The sequence below is a fragment of the Vombatus ursinus genome, unplaced genomic scaffold (assembly GCF_900497805.2).
Source record: "Vombatus ursinus unplaced genomic scaffold, bare-nosed wombat genome assembly UNPS02000580.1, whole genome shotgun sequence".
Lineage (NCBI taxonomy): Eukaryota > Metazoa > Chordata > Mammalia > Diprotodontia > Vombatidae > Vombatus > Vombatus ursinus.
Genome location: NW_020940358.1, coordinates 5408279 through 5425878, shown reverse-complemented (window position 1 = coordinate 5425878; position 17600 = coordinate 5408279). Strand labels below are relative to the sequence as shown.

Below are 17600 nucleotides of genomic sequence, written 5' to 3'. Positions count from 1 at the left end.
TGAGGGAGAGTCTAGAATGACTCTTTGTGAAACCATTCTGCTATGCCCTCCCTCTCTTCTCCCTTTCTCTTCTCTACCTGCTCTGCTATCCGTATCTTTTGTAAAACTTCCCCTCACTTTATTTTAGGCAAGTAGGAAGCTGAACAATGTAATGGAAAGAACATTGAATCAAGAAGGAAAACTGGGCTCCAGTCTCAACTATCCACTATGTGACCTTGAGGAAGTCATTTCCCTTTCTCTAGAACTCAAGTTTCTTCATCTGTAAAATGAAAAAGTTAGATTTGATGATTGACCTCTGAGCTCAATTTCAGCTCTGAAATTTTGCATCTCTGTAACTTAGGTCAATTTGACTGAACAAGTTTTTAACTCCCCTGTGTTGATGTCAATTTTGGGAGGGCTATAGCCAGTGGCTTCAAGGGTATATTGCATGGTAGATCAGGTGCTGGAGCTGGAGTTAGCAGTTCTGAATTTAAATTCTACTTTTGACACCTATTAGCTGTAAGACAATGGATAAGTCACATAGCTTATCTGAACCTCAGTTTCCTCATCTAAAGAAGGGTAATAAATAGCTTGTGTTGTTTCCTTCAAAGAGTTGTTGCAAAGAAATTGCAAGGAATGTGTTTTGCATGGTCCTATAGGACAGATCTAGGAGTATTAGGTGGGAGTTGCAAGCAGGCAGATTTAGGCTTGATGTTAAGTAAAACCGTATTTATGGAAAAATATATATAAGTAAAAACTTCCTATTAGAGCTGTACTAAAATGGAAAAGGCAGCCTCAGGAAGTAGTGGATTCAGCCTCATTGGAAGTCTTTAAGCAGGGGCTGGATCACACTGCTGGAGATGTTTTAGGAAGGATTTTTAGTCAGGTATAGTCTAGACTAGAAGACCTTAGAGGATCCCTTTTGCCTTAGATTCCATGATTCTTTGTGCCAAACCTCAGGCTAAGCACTGCAGGGCAGACAGAAAGAAGAGAAGTGGCCCTGCCCTCAGGGAGTTGGCAGACTAGTCGAAAAGGGACAAGATCCATGATCCAGGAGGGGAGTATTGACCTTTCCTTTCCCTATCTTTCTCCTCCCTCTTTGTTCCACTTCCTCTTTCCTGTCTTGCTTTCCTCTTTGTATTCCGTGTAATGGGGCCTAACATCTTGACACTCTGAGCTGGCACAGGAACTTTGAGGCTGGTAGTCCCCTAACATTGCATCATGGTCATAGAACCAAAAATTTAGACCTGGAAGAGGCCATTAGAGGCCATCTTGTTCAACCTTTTCATTTTACAGATGAAGAAATAGGCCTAAAGAGGCAAAATGACTTGCCTGAGATCCATCTGATAAGACAGTAAGTGGCAGATTCAAGATTTGAAGCGAGGTCCTTTGATCCCAAATCCAGCCCTCTTTCAATTGCACCACTTTGCCACAATAATCTTTTGCCTTCTCCTTCCAGATTGTAGGGGATGCTGTGGGTTGGGGGTTTGTAGTCCGAGGAGGAAGACCTTGTTACATCCAGGCTGTGGATCCTGGAGGCCCAGCTGCTGCTGCAGGCATGAAGGTACATCAAGAATGGGCCCTTGGGGAGACTTGAGCTTTTTCCCATGCATTTATTTTCCTGTAATCTTGTCCCATGGCCCTTGAGAGGTTGAGCTGAGGGGGTGGGTACTGTGAGCTTGGGATTGTACTTGTGTGCAGTTTACTGTCTCTTATCAAAGCCATTCATGACAGTAATTGAGTCAAAAACTGCCACAGGCTAGGGTCCTGCAAGGAAAAGCTAGGAGTCATGGAGTGCTTTTCTAGATTTCCTTTCCATTTTCCTCTCTTTTTCCATTCCTCTTTTCCCTTCCTTTCTCCTCTCTTCCCTTCTATTCTTTCCCTTCCTCCTTCTCTCAAATCTTCTATTTTCCTTTCCCTTCCCTTCCCTTTTCTTTCCTATCTCTTTCCTTCCCCTTCCATCATATCCCTTCCTCTCTCTTCTCTTCCCTTCTCTCATCCCTATTTTTTTCCTCTTCACTCCTCTCTTCAGAGTTAAGAGGAAGAAAAGGAAAACAAAGCAGAAAGAGAGAATGCTTGAAAGTGCAACATGGTCAACCAGATGCAACAAGGCAAATTGCCTTGGGACCAGCTGACTACTGGTTCAATATAAAGAGAAAAAAAAGATTTGACTAAAAATACCTTAAAACATTGGCTTCTTGGGATTAGGTGGAAGTAAGGATTAGGTGGAATCCCACCTTTTCCATTGCCAACTGGGCCCATTCCTGGTAGGTCAGGCCCAAGTGCCTACCACATGAAAGGCAGCATTTCATAGTGGAAAGGACACAGGACTAGAATCCAGTACACCAGGATCTTTGTTGTGGGTCTATGACCCACAGCCCTCCTTTAAGAACAGGTATATCCTATTAACCCTTGACCCTTGGAAAGGCTGCACAAGGCAGGGTCATCCCAAGTCTTTCCCAAGGTTCTGCTGAGCTCATGGCTCAAGATCCTGTAGGGGCGAATGAGCTTTCTGGGAGAAGAGGTATATGGATCTCCTGCCTCAGTGCAATAGATCTGAGCTGAGAGACTGCCTGATAGGAGAGGAAGCACTCACTTAGTAAAGAGGTATACATGAGATGATTTTGGAGCCAAGGCCCTCATAGCATCACATTTAAACCAAATGAACAGACATGACCCCTTCCCCCTGCAGACTTGGTCTGGCCTTAGCAAATACTCCAGGGATACACACCAGAAGAGCCAGATGGCTTTGATACACAGACCTGGCTGTTTCAAGAAGACAAAGGTCAATACTCCCCTCCTGGATCATGGATCTTGTCCCATTTTCCTCCATTTCATTGTGCCCAAGGTCCTCTTTCTCTCCAATCCAGGTATGCCAGTTTGTGATCTCAGTGAATGGCATTTTGGTGCTACATTTGGACTACCCGACGGTCAGCAACCTCATTGTGACGGGGCCACGGACATTGATCATGGAGATTATGGAAGACATAGAGTGAAGGGAGCCTGAGGGCCTCCTTTGGCAACCTTCCCCTGGCCCCTCCCCAGTGCCTGACTCCCCTTGCCAACCAGGATGAACTATAAACAGGCCATCAAAAACCCCAGATTAAAATGTATGCGGGGTAGCAGACGTAACTAGAGAGAAACTCCAAAGCCCTGGGAATGAACAAGTTGCCCCTCATATAAACATTTCTTGAGTACCTACTATGTGCAAAGTGCTCTGTTTGGCATTGTGGTAGACACAGAGATGGGTAAAACATGCTCCTGCCCTCAAAGAGTTTGCAATCCAGTAGGGAGGATATTGTATATGTGTGTATGCATGCATGTACGTATGAATATACATATACACAAATATCCCACACACATATATAGGTGTGTATATATATATATATGTATGTATGTATGTATATAATATATATTATATGTGTGTATGTATAGATATAGTAGAAGGCAGTATGTGATTAAAGACCATAAGAGAGATTCAAATAAACAGTTTGAAGAAGTCAGAGAAGATGAAGATCACTTCTGTTTAAAGAGATTGATCCAGGATGCATCATAGACAAGGTGGCCTTTTTACTAGGAACTTTCTAGAGAGATCCAGAGCTGCCTCTTGCCTGTGGCAATGAGGGCGCCCAGAGATGGATCAGATATGGCACAAACCCTCTTTCAACTTACATTAGAGGTGGTGTGGGGTAGTGGAAAGAACATCACACTAGAAACCTGACCACCAGGGTCCCAGTTCTGACTCAGACCTCCATTAACCCAGCTCTGCAACCTGGGGCTAGGTATTTCCCTCCTCTGAGCTTCAGTTTCCTGGCCTGTAAAATGGGGATGTTAATTCCCACCCTGCCTCCTTGTCACAGGGCCGCTGTGAGGCTCCATGAGACACATCTGTAAAAGTACCTTGCAGAATTCAAAGGGCTATAAGAAGATGAAGCCCACACTGCTGAAGCAAGAGTGAACTGAGGGATGGAAAGAGTCTGAAGCATGAAGGGAGGGGCTGTGCCCTGCCCCAGCCTCTGGAGGTGAAGCCACAGTCAAAGACACACCTTGGGCCCTTTTACCCTCTGGCCATGAGTTTAGTCTGGCACACCACCTTTTGCTGTCGTACCATAGGAAGCAGAGCCTGGGTCTGAAGACAGGGGGCAAGACTTCATGGTCTCCTGTGTCTTCCTACCCTCAGAGCTTGTGTCTAACACTCATGATACATATTGGAAAGAGGTCTCATGGCATGGTGTCTTCTTGTCATTGTTTAGTGGCCTCCATACTTTGGGTCTGTGTGAACAGCTCCAGCAGACCCAGAGCATTTTGCAGGCATGTTTCTCACAACTTACACAAGCATAGCCAAATGAGAAACTAGGGAAAGCTGGAGGGGGGTGGTGCAGATAGGTGGAGCAGCGGATAGAGCACCAGCTCTGGAGTCAGGAGGACCTGAGTTCAAATCTGGCCTCAGACACATAATACTCACTAGCTGTGTAACCCTGGGCAAGTCACTCAACCCCATTGCCTCACCAAAAAAAAATGCCACAGGGAAAATAAGATTTTTTCAATGATAGAACCAGACCAAGGAAGGCTCTGTGCCAGCGGGAGAAATGCTTTACCCAAGACATGGCCAGAGTTAAGAGTCTAGGTCAAACCAAAGTATTATTTTCCCTAATTTTGCTATTGTTTTGCTTCTTACATTGGGATCATTTTCTTATATACCCCACCTCTCCCTCCACTGAATCCTCCCTTGTCACAAAGGAAATCAGTTAAGCAAAACTGACCTGTACGACAGCTATGTCTGATAGTGTAGGCCACATGCTTTGCCAGTAGGTCCCCACCTCTCTTCTAAGAGAAGCCTTCATGTTACATCCTCTGTTGTCCAATAGATTGTTCATTGAAATCAGTCTAAGTTCAGTAGTCTTTGAGTGTCATTTTCATTTGCACGATAGTAGTCAACTACGGTAGTGTTTGTTGTTCCAGGAGTGTTGCTCCCTTCGTTCTGCATCCCTTCATCCTAGTTTTCCCAAGTTTTCTTGAATTATATTCATTTATTCATTCCCTTCCTTCCTTTCTCTTTTTTCCTTTTTCTTTCTTTTTCTCTTTCCCTTTTTCTTTCTTTCTTTTCCTTTCCTTCTTCCTTTTTTCTTTCTTTCCCTTTTTTCTTCCTTCCTTCTTTCCTTCTTCCTTCCCTTCTTTCTCTTCCTTCCTTCCTTCTTTATTTCTCTCTCTTTCTTCCTTCCTTCCTTCCTTCTTCCCCTTTCCTCCTTTCCTTCTCCTTTTTTTTCTTTTTTGAACCAGACTTGTGACTTCTTCAGTATAGGAAGCTCCTAATAAGAAAACTCTTCCCATGCTGATCAGCACCTGTTCTGCAGTCCTAGAGAGTTGCCTGGGGGTGGGTGCTGGCAAGTCAACTAACTTGCTCAGTGTCACCACAGCCACTATGTGTCAGAGGAAGGACTTGAATTCAGATCTTCCTAACACCAGGGCCAGCTCATTGGGTACTACCCCACACTGTCTTTTGTTTCCTATGATGTAATACTATTCTACTGCATTCGTATACCACAGTCATTAAACAATTGATAGTCACTCATGTTGTTTGCAGCTTTTTTTTGGTTACCACAGAGTAAAGTTATGAATATTTAATAATATATGGCATCTTTTTATTTCCCTATCATTAACCTTTGTTTTATAAAAGTGTGTGTGTGTGTGTGTGTGTGTGTGTGTGTGTATAGATATGTATGTATTAGTCCAGTTGTGGGATGACTAAATCAAAAGGGTAAGAACAGTTGAGTAACTTCAGATGGTGTTTTAGAGACTTTCTGTGTATGTTAGGTGTGGGTGGGAGGCATGATCAGCAGTAAAGCAGTTCAATGTGAGAGCACCTTTCCTGCCCCCTCTCTCCCCTACACTCCTAACTTCATGTTTCTCAGAATAGAAAGTTCTGACTCCACTTTTCTCCTTCCACATCCAATTTCCTGCTCCTAAAATGTTGACTCTACTCATTGTGAGGATAGTGGGAGGAGCACTGGCCTGGAAACCAGGAGATCTGAGGGTCCCAACTCTCAGCTCTGCCACTTACTAGCTATTGAACCTTGAGTACATGACCTGAGTCTTGGTATTTTCATCTGTAAGATGGGGATAATATCTGCTATCCACCTTCACAAGGCTGGTAGCAGGATAGCAGTTGTGAGATAAAGGATGTGAACCTATTAATCACAATAGACATTCCTGGAGTCCTTGATAAAGCACTTTCTATAGGAACCTTTACAGTATATAGGTACTACAAGTATCATCCTTATTTTATAAATGAGTAAACAGACTCAGAAAGGTTAAATGACTTTCTGAACTTTTCAAGAAGAGTCAGAACTGGGACTCAAACACAGATCTTCTGACTTGAGACCAATATGCTTTCCATCATAACACTGCCTCTATACAAATATAAGGTGGCATTATTATTATCAAGGAAGCTAGGTGGTACAGTGGATAGAGCATTGTGCCTGCAATCAGGAAGACCTGAGTTCAAGTACAACCTCAGACACTAGTGTGTGACCCTGGGCAAGTCGCTTAACTTCTATTTGCCTCAGGTTCATCATCTGTAAAGTGGAGATAATAACAGCACCTACCTCCCAGGATGGTTGTGAGGATCAAATGAAATTTGTAAAGCCCTTAGAACAAGGCCTGGCACACAGTAGGCACTACATAAATGCTTATTCCCTCCCTTTCCACACATACAATGTTCTCAATTTCCTCAACTATAAAATGAGGATAATAATAGCACCTACCTCCCAGGGTTGTTGTGAAGATTAAATGGGATAATATTTGTAAAAGGCTTTGCACAGTCCCTGGAATATAGTAGGTATTATGTAAATGCAAGCTATTATTGTTGTAGTGGTGGTGGTGGTGGTGATGATGAGGATGATGATGTCAGAAATAATTGGGAAGCAGAACTGCCTGGGGTGTGTAGCTGGGGGTAGGGGATTACCTTCCTTGTGTGATTACAGAAATCAGGAAAGGAAGGACTTTCTGTCCCCAAGCGTTTACTCTACCTTCATTGTTCACATGCCAAATTCACACTTAACAAAAGATGGAGAACTCACACAAAGTAAGTGCTCACATGGTGGTCAGAAGAAGTCAGAAGGACATTCTTAAGGTATCTACTAAGACTGTGAGACATGGGAAATACTGGCACAGGACTACTCACCGTGGCATGCTCGTATCAAAGAAGGTCCTATACTCCATGAGCAAAACAGAATTGTAGAAGCACAAAGGAAACACAAGCTGCACAATTTCAGAGCTACCTCCAGGCTAAATGTTCTAATGGACCACTTATACCCAACCTGTGGTAGTACCTTCTGAACTTGTGTTGGTCTGGTCAGTCGCAGCCAAACACACCTTACCCAATGTTGTGATGTCACTGGTTTTTTCAAAATCGAAGACCAAGTGATTGCTTTGGCAGCACATATACTAAAATTGGAATGATACAGGGAAGATTAGCATGGCCCCTGCACAAGGATGACACGCAAAATCATGAAGCATACCATATTTAAAAAAAAAATCGAAGATGAAACAACGACACATGTCCAGTACTTTGCTCAGTGCTGTGGGGATGACACAAAGTAAAGAAGAGATACTTTTTGCCTTAGAGGAGTTCACAGTCTGTTTTATTTCCTGTCTCCATGTCTTTGCTCAGGCTGTAACTCATTCACCTCTGTCTGATTGTAACCCAAGTTTCCCTCAAATCATTATAGTTGTCTATACTGATTTCCCTTGCCCCATTGCTTGTACCCTCTCCCCAAAACTACTTTTTATATATTTTGTATACAAAGAAAATAGTTTTTTCAACTACTTTCAAAACTGTTTTTCAAAAACTATTTTCAACATACTTTGCATTTCCTAACCTGTGTTCATGTTGTTATCCTTCACCAATGGAATGTAAGTTATTTGAAGGTAGGGACTATTTCATTTTTTGTTTTTGTATCTTCAGTGCTTGGCACTGAATAACCATTTAAAAATACTTGTTGAACGAATAAATGAATGCTCAGCGAGAAGAAAATCCTCACGTATCTGAGAAGCCAAACAATGGGGAATCAAGTCATGTTAAGTTCGTGAAACAGAGATTAAAGCTCATAGGTTCAGAACTCTAAGGAGCCTCAGAGGTCATCTAGCTTCACTCACTCATTTTACAGGTCAGAAAGAGGAAGCCCAGAGTATTGTCCCAACTCAAGTATTAAGTGTCAGAGTTTGTGTTAGAATTCAGAGGCTCTAACTCTAAATCCAAATGAAATTCAAGAAATAGGGATGTAATTTTAGTATCAAGAAGGACTTCCTGGAAGAGGAGTGACTTAAGTTTGTTTTTATTTTAGGACACATTTTACGGTTTTTTTCCCTGTGTGCAAACATTTGGAGTTTTGGTTAAGGTTTTTATTCTGCTATCTATATTATCTTTTCGTACCTGTATCTCTCTGTCTCAGTTTGAGAGCTTCATGAGGGCAGGATGATTCTGAAGAGTTCAACAGGTTTGATAATGTGATTGATAAAGACCTTTTGTTACCGAAGACTTTGAGTTACAACATTCTGAAAATGCCACTGCCCAAACAGATTAAAAAAAAAAAACAAAGAAAAAAAGGGAAATGGACCTATTTGTGCAACAATATAGCAGTTCTTTTTTGTGGTGGCAAAGAATTGGGAATTGAGGGGTTGCCAGTCAATTGGCTGAACAAGTTGTGGTATATGTTTGTGATGAAGTACTATTGTGCTGTAAGAAATGATGAGCAGAATTCTCTCAGAAAAACCTGGGTTTATATGAACTGATGCAAAGCGAAATGAGCAGAACCAGAACAGTGTAAAGTAACAGCAATACTATCTGATGATCAACTGTGAATGAGGACAAACTGACTACTCTGTTAAGAGAGAATGATATTTTTGCATAGAAGTGATAGGCAAAGGAACTGGACCTGATACTAGCAAGGCTGACTGCTTATTGAAGACCATGTAGACCCCCTGGGAAAAGCATTGGACCCAGGTACTCTGGAGGTCTGGGTTCCAATTTCAACTCTGTATGGTGTTTGTATCTGTTATAACTTTTCTGAGTTTGTACAATGGATATAATGGCACTTATCTGACAGGTCCTTAGTGAGGATAAAACGAGATCATAGATATGTAAGTGCATTTAAAGGCAAAGCAATACAGTGATCTGAGACAATTCTGAAGGACTTATGATGAAAAATGTTATCTACTTCCAGAGAAAAATGCTATCTACTTCCAGAGAAAGAACTGATGGAATCCAAATGCAGATTGAAGCATACTCCTTTTTTTTAAACTTTATTTTTCTTGTTTTGTTTTTTTTTCCTCTGTGCTTTTTTTCACAAAATGACTAATATGGAAATATGTTTTGCATGACTACACAATTATGTTCAGTCATTTTAGTCATGTCTTCATGACCTCATATGGAGTTTTCTTGGCAAAGATACTGGGGTGATTTGTCATTTCCTTCTCCATCTCATTTTACAGATGAGGAAACTGAGGCAAACAGGGTCAAGTGACTTGCCCAGGGTCACATAGCTAGTAAGTGTCTGAGGTTGGATTTGAACTTCCTGACTCCAGGCCTGAAACTGTATCTACTGTACCACCTAGTTGCCCACTGCATGTGTATAATCTATATCAAATTGCTTGCTTTCTCTATGAGGTGGGAAAGGGGGAGAGAGGGAGAGAATTTAGAACTAAATTTTTTTTTAAAGTTTTTAAAAAGTTAAAAAAACTAAAATTTTTAAAAATTTTCAGGGGCAGCTAGGTAGCACAACGGATAGAGCTCTGGCGCTGAAGTCAGGAGGATCTGAGTTCAAATGTGGCCTCAGACACTTACTAGTAGTGTGACTCTGGACAAGTCACTTAATACTGAATGCCTCAAAAAAAATGGTCCAAATTGTTTTTACATGTAATTGGGAAAAATGTCAAAAATGAAAAAATGCTGTTTACTTTTAAAATTCAGGATCTTTTTCTCCATTTTCCTCAAACTGGATATTGTTCTTAGACAACAGCCTCTACCTCCATCTCATAAAGCTTCTATTTTAGAGACTTTCAGAGAAACAGAGTCTGCCATCTTTTGCCTGAAGTGGAAAGGGAAGAGAGAAGAGAGGAAAAGAGAAAGGAGGGGAAAAGAGATTGAGGAAAGAGAGCAAAAAGAAGGGAGGAGGGAAAGAAGAAAACAGATGTGGAGAAGAAAAAGAAGGGAGAAGAGAAGAGGAAAAGGAGAAGTGAGGAGAGAAGAGAGGAGAAGGGAAGAGAAAGGCCTGGAAAAGAAAAGAAGGGGAGGGAAAACAAGAAGGGAGGGGGAATGGGTATTCTATTCTGCTTCAGCAATGATGTCACAGCCTCTGAAGGACTTTCATAAAGTCCCCTGGGGCCAGACCAGCAGTGCTTTAGAATTTGCCTCCTTTCTCAGAGATCAGGAATGTAGATGACACATCTTTCTCTTCCCTCTCGGACCAGTCTACAAGGAAGTTTCTTTGAAGGAGAAGGTTTGTGATGGAACCCAATTCTCATGTACTTTAGGGTACTTTCTCAGGGTGGCAGAGTTGGGTGGGGGTGAGGGTGGGGTGGGGTGGGTAGGTTAACTTCTGAGAGGCTGTCCTGGGCAGAATGAGAGAGCATGTAACTTTGGTTGCATGTTCCAACTAAGATTGACATAGAGACCAAAAAGTGCCCAGCAAATTAGGAATAAAATTTAAATTTTTGGAGTTTTTAACTTTTGTAAACTTTTGTAAAATTTTAGAAAAGACTGCCCCAGAAGGAAACTGTTACTAGCAAGGCTGACTGCTTATTGAAGACCATGTAGACCCCCTGGGAAAAGCATTTGACCCAGGTACTCCAGATGCCTGGGTTCCAATTTCAACTCTGTATAATCATTATATCTGTTCTAACTTTTCTGAGTTTGTACAATGGATATAATGGCACTTATCTGACAGGTCCTTAGTGAGGATAAAATGAGATCATAGATACGTAAGTGCATTTAAAGGCAAAGCACTTTCCAAGGAAGTCAAGTGTTTAGGGCTTCACATTAGGATGGGAATCTATAAACAGGCTTGGGTGTGTCACTGGGGACTAAACCTCCCCTTTGGGACAGACTCATTCAATCCTATAGCATGCTGCTGGGCATTTCTTAGATCAAGGCTCCTGAGGGCATGTGGAGGGGATACAGGAGGGTGTCGACTTTGGGAACAGACAGATTAGCCTAAGAGATCCCTGGGGATAGTGAATTGAGGGAAGCTGTGAATGAGGCAGTGCAGGGTCCTGAATTCTCACAGTTAAATAGTTAAGGGTAGGAGTAACTGTAGCCTTTAGGATTAAGGTCCTCACTCTCACAGTTATAACAGTAACCCCACTCTGGGGTTCTTTCATGAATGGATAATCAAGAAGTCACTAACTCAAATTCCCTTCAAATCTGGAGGAAGAAATTCCAAGGACATTCATGAGCACAGAATCTATAAAGGTTGACTCACTGAAAATAGGCACTATTGAAAGCCATGGTGCTTTTATCTTTTAGTGGGTTGTTCTGTTTGCCTCTAACTGCTAAATCCTCTTCCTGCCCATCCCACCCAAGCAACTTCAGGACTTGTACTCTCCTTTGCACATCTCCACTCTCAAGCAAGGTCAGGGGTTTACCTGTCCTAGGTGTATGAGTATCAAAGGAAAAATTTCCCTCTTACCCATTGAACCCTCTCTAGCACCAAGGGATAGAAGACCATAAATATGACTTCCTGATAATTAGAAAACTCACCCCTTACACCATTCTTCCCCAGAGGCAGAAAAGAAAAGGCTCTATCTGGGAGATTACATCCTGAGAGCTGGCTAGCCTCTTGGGATCTGTGTCTTTGTGCTTGGGCCTGGGGATAGGCAGACAAAGATGCTAGTAATTAGAGGGTGAGAGGAAGAGAAGAAAGAAAGATATTGTTTTCATCCTGCCTAGAGACAGGAAGAGGGACTAACTGATATCTAGATGAACCTGACAGTCTAGCTTCTACAATAGTAGCCTCCAAAAAGGTAAGAATATCCCAAAGCATTGGTGTCTTTTGAGAATGGTTGGAGGCAGAACGGAGCAACTTTTTCCTCAGCTGGCTATGCGTCTTCCAGGAGATCAGTCTTTGGAGTCAAGCAAAGGAGTCATTGGTCAAGATCCCCACCCCCCTCCAAGGCATGAAATTTGAAGGAGGTGATGACTTCACATACTTGCAGTGGGATTTTTGGCTGAGAGATGACACAAAACAGATGTGCAGTTGCTATCTTCTCCTGTCTCTTTCTCCAGGCCCAGAGTGCCATGACAGCCCAGGTATGCATCTGCATCTGGCTGGTCTGGGCCTCAGTGTTGGACCTCATCCATGGACAAGGACCCAGCCTAGGTAAGCAATAGAATCACAGACTCAGACCATCCTAGAATCACAGAATCTCAGTATGAGAAAGAACCTTAGAAATCATCTAGATTTATTTCCTCTCTTGTAGGAATCTCCTGTGTATCCTGACAGGCAGTTGGTTATTTAGTCTATGCTTAAAAACTTCCAATGACAGAAAGCTCAGGACATTCCATAGCATCTCTGTTAAATGCCTAACTGTTAGCTCTTGCTGTTAGAAAAGTTCTTGCTCATATTAAGCCAAAATTTGTCTTCTTTTAATTTCTACCCATTGGCCTCAGTGTTGCCTTTTGAAGTCAAATGAGACAAATTATTTTTCCCTGGTTTAGAAGATATGACTTTTCTCTCTGGGGTTAGATTGTGAAGGTGTAAACTTTAAGCCTCTGGGTTACCTCAGTCACTATCACACAATCATAGATTTATGTGTGGAAGGGACCTTAGAAGAATTTTAGTCTAACTCCAATTTACAGATGGCAAAACTGAGGCCTGGGGTGTGGGTGGGGTGGGGGAGGTGTGAAATCGCTTGCCCAAGGTCATACATATTAGAGGTGGGTATCAAACCAAGGACTCTAAATTCAGTACTGTTTCCACTGCATCATCATCCCTGGCATCCAGCTCAATAGGGAATTGGCAAAAAGACTCAGTTGTACCTAACCCTGATCCAAGGCAGTGTTGACTATACATTTTCAGGGCCAGTGGAGTAGACAGAGATCCAGGATTGGATTCTGTGATAAATGTCAAATAATCAGGGCAGCCTCATTTTCGTGGGCAGCCTTCAATGCATTTGGAATGGGGATGAGTGAATCGAGTTTTCACTGAAGTTGTCTCCAGAGGTAGAGCATGGATGAATTCATGCATAATGTTTGCTTTATGAGCAGGACTTGACTGCCTGCTCATAAACCAGGGTTCTGTCTGTCTGCCTAGGAACAGCGCTGGGGTTGGATGCTGACTTCAGCCTGTCTACACAACAGTGCTAGTTAAATTTGATGTAAAGTTTAATTTTATCCAACGTCAAAAAGCCAGAATTGGATTTTCCAGCTGCAAGCTTCAAAATGAAAATTTAAGCTGAGGGTGAGGAAGGATGATTAAAATCAGTGCTAGCATCACTGGTGAATGTAGTATTGCCTGGGAGGAGGGGAACTCAAGGAGAATACTATCCTATGCAAGCTGCATGTATCAAACACTTGCCATAAACCTGACCCTATGCAAGACACAGTTTGGGAATCAGAACTTTACTACCTAGACTATCTTTGTTTGATTTGATTTAATTTTTTGTTATGAATTTAAATATCAACAAACATTTCAATATGAAAATAAATACAAAAAAGGCTTGTATAGGAAATGACAAGCTTCTGTTGTATACAATTTCTTTTTTAATAGAATATATATGAAGTTTAACACCTCAATGACAAATTGCCTTTTTGTGACACCTTCTGTGGATTTCTTTTTGTTTCATTCTGTGTATTTTTTAATGTTTTCTTTATGTTTCTTTTTTTCCCTCTCTCCATCCTTCCTCTCTCCCTCCCCCTCTCCCTCCTGTTTCTTTCTCTATTTATTGCATTATTGCATAACCCACTCCTCCCAAAATCAAAGCTCTGTCATAACAAATATGTATAGGCAAGTAAAACAAATCAACATGCTGACCATATTTGATAGTGTACATCTCATTCTACACCTCTAGTTCACCATCTGTCTGAAAAGATATGAGAGGCATGCTTCATTAACAGAATTCTGAAGTCATGATTGGTCACTCAATTGATCAGTCTTTCAAAGCTACCTTCCTTTTATATTATTATATATATAATAATTATTATATATTATTATTTATATTATATTATTGTGTCAAGTTCTCTCCTGGTTCTGCTCATTTCACTTGGTTCATACAAGTCTTCCCAAGTTATTTTGAATCATCATGTTTGTCATTTTTTGGCACAATAATATTCCATTTCATTCATGTAACACAATTTTATGGCATTACTATTTATTCTCTTTTCTTTAGTAAGAAGAAGCTCCTAAGTGAGGAAATGTTGAAGAAAATATAATGTAATCCCCTAGAGATGAAGAAAGGATCATTAACCTCATTTTGTAGGGGAAGAAACTTAAACTTAGAGATTAAGTGTTTTACTGAAGGTCACACAGTTTGCAAGTAGCAAAATGGAGACCCAAAACTAGTTTTCCTGACTTGAGGTTCAATAAATTGTCTCTTATGCAATATTCACTCTTCAAGCTTCTGGACAAGAGGCAAGCTTTGACTCCAAGCTCAGAAGGTCATACCGGATCCTCTTCTAGATGGTGTCACCAGGATCTGGGGTAGGCATGGGGCAAGGAACAGAAGGCTTTTCAAAGAGAGGAGACCCATGTGCCCTGAGTACAAAACTGACCTTTTCAAAGTCTCCACCTCAAATTCTCTCACTGAGGAAATTCTTGCCTTTTAATTTGGGGGCTCCCAGGGAGACGATCATATCCTGAGGAGAGAGAGTTCTCAGATTCTTCCATCTGTGAATCCCTCCATTGTCCTTTTCTCCTTCCTCTCTTCCCATTATGGTTGTCCTCTTGAGCACCCTCCCTTGCATATCTATTTTCAAAGCAGTGAAAAGAAGCCAAGCTCTGTTCCTAGGTCAGGGTAGTCTAGGGAGCCAATGAATTTAATCTTTGTTTTTCCAAATAGCTAACCACATAGCACAAGGCTTCAAGGACTTCCTGCTAAAAGCAAGGATGTTGACATGTCCTTAACTTTCCCTTCTAGGGATGGCCACCTAAAACTGACACTGTCCCCAAGAGGCCAGATCTTGAGGTTGAATATCCAGGGTCTTGGGCATTGCTGTTTTCTCCTCTCTAGGGCAGGAACCACAGGGCAGTTTTCCCCAGCTCATGCTGAGTGTACCTATGCATCTTCTGCCTATCATCTTTGTCATCCCAGTCATGAGGACCTGAACCATACCTTGAAATTTGTATGGGGAGAGTGGACAAGGGGTGAGAAGAGGGAATAAACTTTCCTTCTGAATTCTATACTCCAACTATGCTCCCCTGCATCAATAGTCTCAATTTTTCACTTTTGTGAATTATTCATCTGGGCAGTTATTTTTTGATATTATCTTCTTTAAAATAGATTTTATTGATATCTTTTATTCTTATATCACCCACATTTCCCTTTGAATCCCTCTCTTTCTCTCTCTTCCTCTCCTGAGAGAGCTATCCTTTATCATAAAGACTTTTAAAAAGGAAGAGAAAAAAGTAGCAAAAGAAATCAACACACCTAAGAAGTCTGACATTATATGCAATGTTCCACATTTGTAGAATCCCACCTATGCAAAGAAGCAAGGGGAGATGTTTTCTCATATCTCTTTTTTCAGACCAAGCTTGATCATTATAATTTTGCAATATTCAACTTTGATTATTTTGTGATTGTTCTTTTTCATTTACATTGTTGAAGTCATTGTGTATATTTACTTTGTCCTATTTATCTCACTTTGCATCAGTTCATATAAGTCTTTCCATGCCTCTCTAAATCATCATATTTATATTTTTCAATGGCATCTACTTAGTTTTCTGGTCTTTACTACCACAAAAGTGCTGCTATAATCATTTTGAAATATATAGAGACTTTCTTTTTTTGTCATTGACCTCCTTAGTGTCTGTACCTAGCAGTGGAATCTCTAGGTGAAAGCTATGGATGTTTTAGTCACCTTTTTGCATAATTCCTAATTGTTTTCTAGAATGGTTGTAGCAATTCACACAACTACCAAAAATGCATTATATTATAATATGGTGTGCCTGTCTTTCTACAGCCCCTCCAACAATGACTATTCTCATCTTTTGTCATCTTTGCTAATTTTTCAGGTGCAAAGTAAAACCTCAGGATTGTTTTGATTTGCATTGGTTTTATGATTAGTGACTAAGTTTTTTTTAATAGCTTGCTATTCTTATTTTGAAAGTTATTTGTTCATATCCCTTTGCCCCTTCTCTGTTGGGAGATATCTTTTGGATTTATACACTTCTGTCACTTGTCTATAAATCTTGGATCTCAAACCCTTATCAGAGGATTTTGATACAAAGATTTTTCTTCCCAGTCACTTACTTCCCTTCTTATCCTAGATGAACTAATTTTGTTTGTGCAAAATATTTCGACTTCATGTAATCAAATTTATCTATTTTATTTTTTTTTCTATTGCCTCTTTTGATTGTTTAAGAATTCACCCCTACCCTTGGATGAAGAATTTCTAACTATAAGATGGTACTCCTCCCTGGACATCTCACTCTTATCTTCCACATTCTCTAGGCAATGGAAGTTCAAGGGATCATAGGATTTAGAGTTGAACATAACCTTTGAGGTCATCTAGTATAACATAAGTTGACTAATGAGGGAAGTAAGGCCTTGAAATAGTAAGTGACTATCCCAAGGTAATGATAGAGCAAAAATTCAAACTTAAGTCCTTTGATTTAAAATCCTATATTTTTCCACTATAGTTAGGAAAATAATTATAATAAATAACTATTCACTGAGGCTATGTTATGTGCTAAATCCTATGATTGGCCCACGGGAGATTCAAAAGGAGTAACATCTCCTGTCCTCAGGGAGTTCGAGGAGATGATATCCAGAAACAATTAGATAACACTTTGGGATAGCATATTATTAAGTGATTATTTTTTGTTTCATTTTGTTGGTCATAGTAGTAACTATGGAATATTGAAAGGCATTCACCTCGTAGTGTAATCCTCTATGAAGATTCATGGGACAGAGATAAAAGGCATGTAGGGAGAGAAGCTATAGGTGGGTAATGATATCATTACCATCAACACCAGTGGAGGGAATGCCAGCACTGATAGGCTAATAGATCCATCAAAGTGCTGATGTCTATAACTATACAATTATTGTATAATATTATAACTATATAATGCTATTGCATAATATCATAACTATATAATGCTATTATATATTATAACTATATATTGTTCACATCATATAGTGCAGACTGAAAATGCTATAGGACTAAGAGAATGGGCTATCTGTAAGGGCTGGGAAGTAGAGCAGGGAAGATGGGTCATGAGTTGGGCTTTGAAGGATGAGTGGGATTTGAATAAATCCATGAGAAGAGAAAAGTAATCCAGACCAGAGGAATGATTTGACCAACAGCACAGTGGTGAGGATAAGATGCTGATAGAATAAGGGGATTTGGAGCTGGAGGGGGAAACTTAAAAGAATACCAAGTTCCTGTACAGGTTTACACAGAAGGA

The 17600-nt window shown here is 40.8% G+C and overlaps 2 protein-coding genes and 1 non-coding gene across 4 annotated transcripts in view; all 3 read left to right on the top strand.

The window, feature by feature from the left end:
- Window positions 1–3299, top strand: part of LOC114035958 (DEP domain-containing mTOR-interacting protein-like) — a 31972-nt gene extending 28673 nt beyond the window's left edge. The window contains exons 8-9 of one of the 2 annotated variants that reach the window (XM_027852347.1): window positions 1439–1543; window positions 2850–3299. In XM_027852347.1, coding sequence (XP_027708148.1) covers window positions 1439–1543; window positions 2850–2975 — 231 coding nt within the window. In that variant the 3' untranslated portion in view covers window positions 2976–3299. The remainder of the gene's footprint in view (window positions 1–1438; window positions 1544–2849) is intronic. The other variant, XM_027852355.1, reaches the window with a different exon arrangement.
- Window positions 3300–7401: 4102 nt separating this feature from the next.
- LOC114036790 lies at window positions 7402–7508 on the top strand. Its single transcript, XR_003568374.1, has one exon. It is a non-coding gene; the product is annotated as a U6 spliceosomal RNA (small nuclear RNA).
- Window positions 7509–12274: 4766 nt separating this feature from the next.
- Window positions 12275–17600, top strand: part of COL20A1 (collagen type XX alpha 1 chain) — a 63097-nt gene continuing 57771 nt past the window's right edge. The window contains exon 1 of the mRNA XM_027850101.1: window positions 12275–12356. Coding sequence (XP_027705902.1) covers window positions 12275–12356 — 82 coding nt within the window. The remainder of the gene's footprint in view (window positions 12357–17600) is intronic.